General features: G+C 48.1%; 1 protein-coding gene across 1 annotated transcript; it reads left to right on the top strand.

Annotated features, from left to right (window-relative positions):
- Positions 1-6,349: 6,349 nt before the first annotated feature.
- Positions 6,350-10,471, top strand: TMEM37 (transmembrane protein 37). The gene is made up of 2 exons (XM_058809557.1): positions 6,350-6,370; positions 7,194-10,471. Exons 1-2 carry the CDS (start codon positions 6,350-6,352, stop codon positions 7,764-7,766), a joined length of 594 nt encoding a protein of 197 aa, XP_058665540.1. The 3' UTR covers positions 7,767-10,471.
- Positions 10,472-12,925: the final 2,454 nt, after the last annotated feature.

Genomic DNA, 12,925 nt, shown 5'->3' with positions numbered 1-12,925 from the left:
TGGAGGATCAGATGCTTTTGATGGCTGGGCAGTGCTGCAAAACAGGGGATTGTTCTGACACCCTCTCAGGGAGTTGCTGCTATTTCCTCTTGGTTAGATCAAAGAAAGGCCAGCTACATCCTGATGCTTGCAGAGCTGGGGAAGGAGGAGGGAAGGAGACTGCACTGAAGCCAGCCCAACAGGCAGGAGGTCAGAGGCCACCTGGCACACACACACTCAGCCCTGCTCTGCTGAGTCTGCAGAGTGCAGGACAGAGCCTGGACTTTGGATGGGGCAATAATAAATGTTAACTCTGTGTGTGATAAGGCAGTGTTCCTTCTATCACGCTTCTATGATTAGCTCTTGCACAGAGGACCACAGAGCTGAATGGCACCCACTGCAGGTAGAGATAAGAAAGGGGATGATGTTTTCCTTGGAAATCTCTTTCTGATGGGTTTTGCTTGCTTTTAACAAACATGTGGAGGTGTAACGCTCATAGCACAGATTTAACAAATCAGTATTGGCATGTTGCTTAAGGCCCATAACAGACTTTTCAACCCTGTGAGGTAAATTTTTCACTTTGGTTAAAAGGCCCTCCAAGGCTGACTGCAGCGTGCAACTGACTCAAAATTCTTCAGTACTCATCTGGAGTGATCCTGTTTCATGATGGAAGCATTTTAACCTTTGAACTTATATGACCCTGCTGATACTGCTAAAAATAAATGACAATTGCATTTGCTGCTGTTCAAAATATTTGCTCTTCCCCCAAATGTTCAGAGCAAACAGTATTGGGCAATACTACTTTGGGGTGACTGACCATCATCTAAGCCATTTTGTGAGATTGATTATAAATTAGGGAAACAGAAAGTGTATTTTGGTTGTGACAGTTTTCTAAATACCACAGCTGTCACCCCAGAAGTAGGTTACACAGTCTTCCAAGTTGTCAAAGCAAGACAAGTTGATACCACATTGATAGAAGACATTTGAGTGCATTCACAGTGATAAACTCAGAAGGATAAAAGTTAATGGAACAAAAATAGAATCTATTTTTTTTCTCCCCCTCACAAGTCTATGAAGTACCTTCCAATCTGTGAATTAGCCAATCAGCTGCTCACTTAAAGTGCAAATACCATCAATCTATTTTAGATGGGTCTTCATCATTCATAGAATGAGCTTGTATTTCTTGTACAATCAGGGTATCTGTGAAAGTCACACACAGCTTCGTTGTATCTTCAGAATACAGAATTCACATGGAGCTTGTCTGCAGTGATCTTTTAACTTTCATTCCCAGCTACTCCCAGTACACATGAACTGCTTCAAAAGAAGCATCGCTACTTTCTTTCTACACCCTGGAAAGAGAAACAATTACATTACTGGGCCAGTGCAGCCAGGCAGACACCTTGTTTGTCCCCACCAGCTGTGCAAGGCACCAACTTGTGTTTCCCAAAAGGCTGAGGCAATGCTATGTCCTCTCCTCCTAATAAACACTGTTCCTTTGAGTAAGTTCTGAGCTTGGGAGACAGGCTAACCAGTTCAATGTACTTGCTACTTTTAAATCTCCTGATATGACTTTTTACTGATAGAAAAAATATGTATGTGACAGCTGAGAAACGGAATTATTTCCCCCAACTTATGTAGTATTGAAATATGGAGCCAAGTTTTTCTAGTAGTGCTAAAGACTTAAAATTGGGTTGGGTTTTTTTCAGTTTTGGATTTTTTGGGGTTGTTTTGGTGGGTTTTTTTGTTTTTTTGGTTTTGTTTTGTTTTGTTTGTTTGTTTTGGTGGATTTGGTTTTGGTTATTTTTGGTTGGTTTGTTGTTTTTTTTTTTTTGTATTTATTGTGTATTTCAAAGGAGATTTGTCAGAATGGTCAGATGCAAATATTTTGAGGTATTTCCTAAGCCAGTGTAACATTAACAGACATCCCTGAAAAAGGCTGATTCTGAAGCAGAATGAGTGAGCACCCAGTGCTGGATCTTGGCAATGTGATCTAAGGTAGGTCCAAAAACTGATCATAGGTGAAAACACAACATCTATTCCTTCAAGCCTGTCCCACTTAAAGTCTCTCTTCTTCTTAGACTGAACTGAGCTGGGGGATAAAATCACTAATGAAATCCCATATTATCAGCATGTTTCTAACCCAGCTCTGAGTCCCTCAGCAAGCGCTGCTTGGTGTAGGTGGGCAGCAGGACCTAGAGCTGGCTGCTGGCTATAACTGGGTATTTCACCATGGGCAGCAGGACCTAGGGCTGGCTGCTGGCTATAACTGGGTATTTCACCATGGGCAGCAGGACCTAGGGCTGGCTGCTGGCTATAACTGGGTATTTCACCATGGGCAGCAGGACCTAGGGCTGGCTGCTGGGTATAACTGGGTGTTTCACCATGGGCAGCAGGACCCAGAGCTGGCTGCTGGCTATAACTGGGTTTTATAACCATGGGCAGCAGGACCCAGAGCTGGCTGCTGGGTATAACTGGGTGTTTCACCATGGGCAGCAGGACCTAGGGCTGGGTATAACTGGGTATTTCACCATGGGCAGCAGCCCAGGGCTCTCATGCACAGCCAGCAGTGAGTGGGGCTGCAGGGACATGTGGTAGCCCCTGTCTGGTGGCCAGTCTGCCTTCCTGAGGCACAGCAGAGGTGTCTAGGCAGGAGGCAAAGTGAAACCATCTGGCCCAGGAGCTTTTTCCTCTTTAGTTCTTTTAAATGCCAGGATGAGTTTGTCCGCTTGGCTGCAATAACTTGCAGGGATGGGAGGGAAATCCTGAGGTAAAATAGTTGTGATAAGGGGCTGGTCTGAGCTCCATGGGCCTTGGCACAAGCCAAACCCCATTTTGGTAGATATGCTGTTGCCTGGGGCACGATTCACCTAGGATAACTGCCTGAGTTCCCAGAGGCTGCTGGGCTTGAGCAGCTTGCCAGCAACTCACTGACTTTTTGCCCTGTTCCAGAAGCTCTGTTTTGGCCCAGCTAGGCTGAACCCAGCCTGAGCTGAATGCAGCTTCTTCAACCTGGATTTTCAGTCTACCACTGGGAAAAAGAGAAGGCAAGAGAACAGTGACAGGAGACAATTAGCCTCTTCCTTCCTATCATAACACTTTCTACATGCTCACTGCTTTGGGAAGATACAAAAAAATAAGTAAAAAAAAAAAAAAAATTTTCTCCCCCATACAGACCTTGGACACCTCCTAAAGTCTCAGCCTGCAAGATACTCAAGATCTATTTGTTTCAAAGATCAGGTCCACATCTCTCTGCAGAGATACCTTGAACTGGGGATCTGACAAAAATGAGGGTTTAAATACCTCATCAGGTGAGTTGCTATGCCAAGAATTAAAGATGTGATCAGAGAGGATGTTATTAAATAGTAAAATGCATTTACAGAAGTAACTGGCTTCAAGGTCAGATGAAGCTGGACTGGTCACTTGTGTTCTGCTTCACTTTTAAGTGATTTCACTTAATTGGGCAATTGTTCCCTCAGCCCCTAGTGACACTCAGATTTCGGTCCTGAACCTTCTGCAGGAGAAAAGCTGGAACAGATTCTTCAGTGTTAAACTTTGCATAGTTTTAAATGAGCCAGATGAACCTATTTCTGTGTGGTACAACTGTCTCTGGTAATTTCCATTATTTATAAACACATTTCCCTGAAAACTTTCTCTCCAGGGATAGGATGTGAAATGCCTATTTAAACAATAGAGAAAAGGGACTTTCTAAACAAAATAATGAAACTGGCAAGATACCAAGAACTCTACATTAACACAACCAAAAATACTTCTAAAGTGCTTTAAAGGTCATTTTTTTCTGTTGTTATTACACAGGTGATGTATTTTTCAGACAAAAAAAATGTTTTTCTTTTACAGCACTGAGCTCTTTTTATTGCAAAATACCATTTTCACATATGATTTTCACAAATAGCAGAGACATTTTCCCACTTTTTTTTTTTTTTTTTTTGTCTTTTGAAGTGACATAGTATGTTTGGCTTGTTTTGTAATGAGAAATGAAGATACACTCATTAGATTTGAAAGAGGTGCAGAGTTCTCCCGGGCTTTCTAAACCCAGACAGCTTTACCAGAAGGTATCTCCAGCCAGGCAAGAGCAGAAATTAAGCACTCACTGTTACAACCATCCTCTCGGGGTGACTTCAGGAAAGTGACTCCGAAAGTGCCTGTTCAATGCTCATTAAAATTCCAGATCCAGTTTCATTCTCATTTATATTTGGGGAAATTAAATTAAATACAAAATATTAAAGCAATTTCTCCTTTGTAGTTTTCTAGGGTTCCATGCCCTACCACCCTTTTTCCTCGAAGAACGGGCTTGGCACATAACTCTATATTTACTGAAGAATACAAATATGACAGGGGAGCAATTTTGGTTCCAAAAGTAACCACTTTAATTTCCTCATTCATCAAAGATTTTTATGCACGTGTTTACTCATGTGAGCCTTACCAAGGGCTTTTACAGGAAAAAAAAAAAAAGATCTTGCCCACCAGAATACCCCTCACCGTTAAAAGTTAAGATTTTTAACTGCTGAAGTCATTAGGATGACTCAGATGTTTTACATGCAGATCTATGCTTAATGATTTTGCTAATTGGGGGCCAAATTGCGTAATGCTTTGCAGCATCGAGCCAATGTTACAGAAAGCATAAGTTAGTGAGGTTTTTGCCAGATAAGAGGTGGTATATTTTGTCAGGTCCAAGTCTGCATTTGCTCAGCATGACTACATGCAAGCAGCGTTTATTCAGCTCATGCAACAAGTGAGACAACAAGACCTGTTTGTGCTTTTTGAGCAAAAAAACCCATATATATTGTTGAATTATGAACGTTGAAGTGGAAGGGTATAACAGCAAATGCATGTAATCAGTCTGCACATGCAATGCAAAAATGCTGTTTAACATGTGGAATAAAGAGCTTAGGATGTTATAAGGATCTTCTATCAACTCATGAACCTAAGATGAAAGGGATGTGGCAAGCATCAAATTTTCTAGCTTGGATAACACATTCAGAAAACAAAACATGTTGTTGACCACAAACCCACAAAATAAGTTTTGACAACAGACCTTGCAAAGATTTGCCATGAGTTGCAAGAGGAGAAAATCTCAATTCTGTGTAGGATAGAAGTATAATCTAACATTGTATACAACTTTGTAGAGAAACATTTAAACAAAAGATTCTGCAGGAGGAGAGAAATAAAAAGGTCAGCATTTATCCTTAAAATTAAAATTATGAAAACTAAAGTAAATGCTGTTCAGAACTCTCACTCTTGCTAGAAAGTGTTACAGAAAACACCCCAGAACAGATCACAGCCGACATAAATGGTGTTTTAAAGGAAGCACAGCAAGCCCTTATGAAATTGCATAGACATTAAAATAACGAGACAATCTATATAGACAGATGATTAGTTCTAGATTTTTGGCTAGAAAGGGAACGGCCAAATTCTGACCCCTGTGAACATGAGGGAGAACAACGACCCGTGGGGCTGTCCACTGGACCTCAGACTCTCTGCTGGAGTCAGAATCAGATTTTGGCAGTAAAACACGACTTGCTGATGACACAGCAACACCCAGCTTTCTTGGGCTTCTTAAAAGCTGTTTCAGACAAAAAAAAAAAAAAAAAAAAAAAAAAAGTAGAGAAGTAGAGTAGTCAGTAATTCATTAGAGGATGGCACAACATGAGTGAGAAAAAGAGCTAAGGCGTAAAACTTTATGAGCAGCGAGGTTTTTGCTGACAGTACAGGTAGAGATAGGTAAGGCAGAGCAGGCTGGTGGCGATAAGAGCCGCACACAGCCCAAGGTGCGAGGCCATCGCCGAGCGGCCTCGGGAACAAGCCCCGGCAGCGAGGGCAGCACGGGCTGCTCCTGCACCCACGGGGGACTCCGGGGCCGGGTGTCACCCAGCCCATCGCTGCCGAGCCGCTGCCGGGGCTCCGGGCCGGGGCAGCCTCCCGGTGCCCCAGCGCTCGGCACCGGCAGCACAGCCCAGGCTGCTCCTGGCGGCAGGGCACACACACCGCGAGCCGCCGGTGACACGGGGGGACACGGGCTGGGGCGAGGCTGCAGCGCGGCACCGGCACCTCCCGCCCGCCCGGAGCCGCGCTCTGCAGCGGGCTGGGGCAGCTCCGTGCCCGGCCAGAGCAGCGCTGTCCCCGCCGCGCCGGCTGTGGGGAGCAGCCTCGCTCCGCTGCGCTTCACTCGGCTCGGTTCGGCCCGGCCCGGCTCCGCCCGTCGGAGCCGCGCTGCTGACTCAGCCGCGGGGGGGCCCCGAGGGCGCCCCGGCCCCGCGGGCGTGGCGGGCGGGGGGGCTGCCCTCCCTCCGCCCTCCGGGAGATAAAGAGCGGCGGCCGCAGCCCGCCCGCGCCTCTCGGCGCCGCCGGCAGCATGACGGCCATCGGGGCGCAGGTACGTCCGCCGCTCTCCGCCGCGGGGCCGCTGCCCCAGCCCGGCCCTGCGCGCCGGGGTCGCTCCCACCCTGCCCGGGGCAGCGGGGCGCAGCCGGCCCCGTTCCCTTTCCCGCCTTCGCCGGCCGGCGGCAACTCCGCGGGGCGGCGGCTCCCCCTCCCCGCCGCACGTGGCTCTCCGAGGGGGCTGGGGGCTCTTGGCTCCGCTTTCCATCTCATCTCGGGTCACTCGGAGGGTGTCGGTGAGAAGGGGAAGTGCGCTGCCCAGGCGGCTCCGCGGGGGCTGCAGCCGAAGATTCCCCCCCGCTTTCCCCTCCCACCCCCCGGGGCAGCTGAGCCGTGAGACCCCGGGTGAGGAACGAGGTCCGGGCCGCCGCTGCTGCCGGCGGGAGGAGGAGAGACCGGCTGGCTGCAGCTCAGGAGGGCAGTGCTGGGAACTAGGAGCCCCCCCCAGCCCGCTGCTGCCGCCTCCCCCGTCCCAGCCACCGGGCTCCATCCTCCCAGGGGCCGGTGGCTTCCTCCAGCCCTGCCACAGCAGGAGGCTGTGCCGCAGGACCTGGGGCAGGGACCTGCTTCAGCCAAGATCTTTTGTGATCCCGGTCCCAAGCCTTGACGTGGGAGCATTGTTTGTGCAGCCAGGGAACTGGGAGAGCTTCACCCACCCTTCCTTTCTCCTGTGTACAGCCTTCCCCTGCGAAGAGTTTGATGTGCACAAGTAAATATTTTCAAATACTGAATCCCACAGCTTTGTCCCGCTGGCTTCATTTCACCCCGAAGTAGCACTGTTAACTCTGTTACATTTTTTCCTCACGCTCTCCTTTCAGGTGCAGCAGCTGCTGGCACACCGGAGACCACAGAAATCCTTCTTTGAGACGCTCATCAGGAGCCTGATCATCCTGTGTGTGGCCATAGCCGTGGTCTTGTCGTCCATCTCCATCTGCGACGGCCGCTGGCTCTTTGCGAGGGGGCAGCTCTTCGGACTGTGGCACTTCTGCACCCTTGGCAATGACAGCGTCCTGAGGTGTGTCACGGACCTCAGGCTGGCCCAGGTGGAGGGGCTGAGCGTGGGGGTGATTCCCATCAGGAGCATGGTGTCCTTTGCTGTTGTGGTTGCCATATTTGGGTTGGAGCTGCTGATGGTGTCCCAAGTCTGCGATGATGCCAACGCAAGGCGGAAATGGGCGATGGGTTCCGTTCTCATCCTCGTCTCTTTTTTGCTGTCAGCCACCGGTGTTTTGAGCTTCTCCATCCTGGTGAAGGATCACCTCACCTTCACAGGCTTCACGCTGACATACTGGTGTGAGTTCATTGCTGCCTTCCTCTTCTTCCTTAACGGAATCAGCGGACTTCACATCAACAGCCTCACGCACCTCAGGAGTGGGGTAGGCAAAATCTAGGCACCAAGGACGTACCTCTGCCTTTGTGTAATCAACTTTGCCAATTAGACTGGAAGAAAGAGAGTCTAATGAAGTTTGAAACGGATGCCCTGTCTTAATTTGTGTGCAAGGAGGGGAAGCATGAGTCAGTCTTGGTGCCTGTAGAAGTTGTACCCACCCACTGGTCAGCGTGGAGAGCTGAGCAGCACCAGCCAAGCAGAGACTGGGACTGGCTGCTCCTGCAGTATGGTTTTCTGGAGAAGTGGATCATAGCAGAGGGTGTCCTGCTAAACATGCAGAGATCTGGAAGACTGCACCCTATCCCACATGTTGACCTGAGGCTTGCACAACACCAGCACTGCTGTGGATTTGGTGTTGCTGTGCTTTTCCTCATATTCTGGAGCCTGTGAAGAGTGTGATACAGCTTTGGTGTGTCTCATGGGTTTGTTTTGCCTCAGGGACAGATGATTTCTGCCTGGCAGTGCTCACTGGTGTGGAGCACTGAAACTCTTCACTGCATCTTACTTCTTCATTTTTTTTCAAAAGAGAAGGCACACAGAACTTGATCTGGTCACAGGTTTTGTTTCCTTCAGGCACGTTCCCTTTATCTGTTCTGTTCTTGGTCAGTTTTTTGGGGACACTTCAGGCAGAGTTGCTGACCTGGGACCAGGGGTAGGTGTTGGGTGATGCAGGTGTAGAGGGAAGGGATGTGCTGCTTTCCTCAGGCAGCAGTGCATGTCCCTGTGTTTGTGGCCTCACCCCAGTGTCACCACTCTCCTGCCACCCCTGAAGGACATGTGTCAATTGGTCAGCCAAACTGGCTGTCTCACAACCCTTGCACAGTTTACGGTAACAGGGCATTGCTGTTGGGTTTTTTGGGGCAAGAGGGACAAGCTCTGCTGAGGTTTCATGGGCTGTGGTGGTTGGGCACACCAGGCAGAGACCCCTACAGCTTCTGAGATGTGTTTTGGTTATCACGGTTTCCAGTGCTTATCCTGTAGCTCTCTCTTGTAGCATTTCTTGTGGGAGGAGAAAGCCCTAGATCCTCCTGAGCAGATCAGATCCTTTTCTTCCTCTAACAGTGAGCCTGGGAGGAGAAGCAGCCGTGATTGCCTAAGGAGGGGCTGATGGGTGCAGCTCTAATCTGTCACCACTGGTAGAAACGTTGAGAGACCTGGCCAAAATGATTATACTAAGGCTGGCCTTCCTCCTGTCAATGTCTGAGTCAAGATCCCTAAAATTGCTACAGCTTTGAAGTTCTCCATGGTGTCTTATGTAAAAGGAGACCTGATTTGTAGAGAAGATTGCCCTACATGTGTTCTCCCTGTCCAACACACAGCACTCAGTTGCTCACAGTTAAAAATGTCTTCAGAGTATTTCAGGGTTTCTGGTTTACTGTTTGCTTTGTATCCACTGGTAAAGCTGCTCATATCCTTGTTTTAGAACAAATGTTTCTACATGTTTCATCCCTATACCTTGTCTGTTGAGCAAGGCTTTAGTTTCCTGTGCAACAAGTTTGACACAGTTTTTCACCTGAAACAAATGCATCATAGCACAGAGGTCAAAAAGCCTGTGTATGTGAGCCATGAGTAAACGGCTTTGTCTGTGAAAGCTAAGACTCTCAAGCTGTGCCTGAGCTGGAATGTATCACACTGATAAATGTGCTCCTGTGCTTGCATTCAGGACAGTCTCCATTCCTCCTTGGACTTCTGTAACTTCTTAAGACAACACTCCTGAGCCCATTTTGCAGTGCAGGTTCAGACTTGGCCTGCTGTGGACAGTGCCAGTTGTACTTTTTTTTGCACATCAATCTGCCCATCTTTCTGTCAGCGTGATGCAGAGCTGTGCTACCCAGACAGCTCTGAAGCTCTTGTGAGGTTTGGGGCTTTGATGGGGTTCCTTGGCCCATTCTCAAGGACAAGGACTTGTGCCCTGTCTCTGGAAAACCTCACTGTGACTGTGTCTGTGTGTGAAGGTGCCTTTGATTTGCTGAATGGCACTGTTGAAGACATTCTGCTGGGCTGAACTTGCACCTGCTTGTGTGAGCTGGTGCTGTTGGCTTCAGCAGAGCCATTTAGGCCAAAGAGATCCTGCAAGTTCTGGTGCCAAGCTGTTGCACTTTGGTGTTCCCAGGTGTACCAGGAGTACCTTAACTAGCCAGTGATTCAGCTGTGGTGCCTGGGGGTGCCCATGTCAGGCAGGGCAGTTCCCCTGCATGTAAGGGTGTTTTTGGCTTGTCTAGAAACACGAGTGTAACTTCAGAGTGACACTGTGGTGACATCCAGACTTGGAAATCACTTCTGAGTGTGCATTCCCTCGTGCTAGCAGGAGGCTGTGCCTCCATCCCTTTCCTTGGAAGGCAGCCACAGCCAGACTGGGTTCCAGGCTGGTGCCTCCTGCTCGGGTTAGAGGGACACTGGACAATTGGCTATTGAGTTCACCCTAGACGTGGTGCAATTGTGAAGGATTTTTAGGATGCCCTCTGCCAGCTGAAGAAGAGGCCCTTTTGTTGGGGGTAGGGAATCCTCTGGGGAAAATGGAGTGACTTTTTTTTCCAACTGTTTTTTTTTTGTATAGTACTGCTCAATTATGCTGGGAAAAGATGCATTTTGACAGCTAAATATTACAAAACAGAGTTGATTGTCTTGGAGATTCTTATATAGAGCAACCTGTGCAGCAGTGGGTCACTGTTCATTTTCTGAAACGTTTAGAAGTGTCAAGCAATATTCCTGAAGTTTGTTAAATAAATTGATTTGAAATAAGAGCTGTAATTCACTCTTTTTATCTTTCGATATTGGGGTGCAGATTTAAGGGGATGAGGGAGGTTTAACATAATCTCTCAGGCACCATTCTATGTGTTTACCCAGCTAAACTGACGCAGAAATGACTGCTTGGTGCTCTGCCAAGCTCTGACCGAGGGAACTGCGGCCACTGCACACTCCCCTCTCCTTTTCCCTCCAGTGTCTGCACCAGCCCCAGAAGCCAGCACTGCTTTCTTCTCTTGCAAAACAAGAAGGGCAGTCAGCTGTGTTTCTTCGTGGGAATTTGAGGTAACCTTGTAGGCGCTTTAATGACTTCCTGCTGTTGCATGTGCTGTTTACCAGCTAAAGAGCTCTTTCCTGTGTCCTTCACCTTCCTGTTCCCACACTGCACCCCGTGCCTGAAGCATCCTTGCTCTTTTCCTCAGCTCTGATTGTTTGGCCTGCAAGGAGTGGTATCTAAGTACAAATGTATTTGTTTTTCTCAGAGCTCACTGCATTAGCAGGTTTGGTTAAGTGTCAGGAAAAGAGCTTCCCAGCTACACCACTGAATTAGTTTATGTAATCTCGAGTTAATTAGCACCTGGTGTTCTCTTTCCAACAGGAGAGGTCGTTGGCCTGTCTCAGTTTAACATCTCTTAAAAGCAGGGTAATGAACATCACTTCTTGTTAATGAGCCGTTTAGACTTAGCTACTAACTTTAATTGGACACTTGTACACAAGCCATTGCCTGTGGATAGGAATAAGGAAATGTTGATACAGGGCATGCCAGCTAGGGAAATTTCCTGCCTGGACTGTGTTTTTCCAGAATCACAGAATGGTTGAGGTTGGAAGGGTGCACTGGAGGTCACCTAGTCCGGCCTCCCTGCTCCAGCAGGGTCCCCTAGAGCATGTTATTTTGATTTTAAGTCTCCAATACGTTCATCAGCTGTGCTTGTAGGGACACCAGGAATGGGGTTGAGCCTTGCTTGTTTTGCAAGCCACAGGAAGGGGATTACAAAGATATATTACGTGACTGTCCTCACCTGCTTTCTCTTTCCCTCTGTTGGGGCCTATGGTAAACTGATAATAGCCCTTTTTCTCGACCTTTTAGCACAGCTGGCATATGCAAGAAGGGCCTCATTTCTGGGTAAAACAAGGTCTGCCCCAGGCAGTGTCCTGTAAGGGATGTTGCCCGAATTCCTGAGGCCTCTCACCTTCACTGGACCCAACCCCAATGAATCGGTACCAACCCTTCTGAAACAGCCCATTTCATCTCCCCTGGCATTGCACAATGTAATTATTCACTGAACAGCTATTGGTTTTTGCTTCTGACAGTTTTGCTAGGAACTTCCTTGTTGCCAGTGTTGGAAAGAAAATCCATTAATGACTTCCTCTTAAATTCATCAGCACTTAGGCTGCTGATGCTCCTGCTGGCTGGCAGAAGGACAAGTGGCTCCTCGGGGCATCTGGGCTGAATAGCCAGAGGCTGTCACCAGCGTCCCTGAACAATGACAACTGCTTGTGTGAAAGGTGGTGCTCAGGCCCTGTTTACTGGTAAAGCCACCCTACTACATTGAATACCCCGGGGCAAGTGCAATGAAAGGCAAGTGGATGGGCTCTGTGAATATGCAGTTTGCGTTCGCCCTCTGTGCCTTCATCTGCTTTTGCATTCCTCCCTGGGATCTGCTTTCCTGCTCCTCTTCATCTGCTTACAAACATGTCTGTGTCCCCAGAGGGAAGCAGCTCTTTCCTCCAGCATCCCTCAGCACAGATAAACAAGCAAGATCCCCAGCAGGGCAGGGAGCCTTTGTGGTGCTTGCCCAGGAGATGGGGGAGGTAGGAACCCATTTCCCTGGGGTGCTGGTTGGCAGCAGCTTTTCTTCCAGGACAGAAGAAGTTTTCTTGCCAGCAGAAACCAGGACAAGGTCACAGCATCTTAACTCCAGGGGCTGCCTGCCCTGGTATCTTCCAGAGTGGATGTGCTCTTCCCTAAGAGCTGAGGACTCCAAATTCCAGCTGACATCCAGGAGGTTTTATGGAGTTGTTTAGCTCTATATGCAAACAAAGCTTGTGCTTGATGCCTGAAGTGAACACGTTTTACAGAATCTGGGAATAATTCATTTTTCTTGGTAATTTCAGGCAAGATTAATAAAACCAAAATGGCCATGTAAAACCAAAATGGCCATGTAAAACAATAATTTATGCTAGAACTGGAGGGTTTTAAATATAAAAACCAGCAGTATTTTTTTCTGGGGCATGTGGCATGCCCCTTTACAGATAGGGGTGTCATGCTCAGCCTGGCCTCCTCCCAGTCTTATGCTGGTCCTAACTATGCACTGCAGGGCTGAGCTCCTACACTGGCTCGTGTGAGAGCCAATAATTGCATCAGATCTAATTAATTACATGTTATTGTATCTCTGAATCTGTATTTCTTCATTT

The sequence above is a fragment of the Ammospiza caudacuta genome, chromosome 8, assembly GCF_027887145.1.
Source record: "Ammospiza caudacuta isolate bAmmCau1 chromosome 8, bAmmCau1.pri, whole genome shotgun sequence".
Taxonomy (NCBI): domain Eukaryota; kingdom Metazoa; phylum Chordata; class Aves; order Passeriformes; family Passerellidae; genus Ammospiza; species Ammospiza caudacuta.
The sequence above is the reverse complement of the archived record's forward strand: the minus strand, read 5'-3'. Positions and strand labels throughout refer to the sequence as shown.

Bases quoted from the DNA above. Each gene is read 5' to 3' on its own strand.
- TMEM37 (XM_058809557.1), top strand. From the start codon at position 6,350: ATGACGGCCATCGGGGCGCAG. The intron at 6,371-7,193 runs GTACGTCCGCCG...CTCTCCTTTCAG, and splicing joins TGACGGCCATCGGGGCGCAG to GTGCAGCAGCTGCTGGCACA.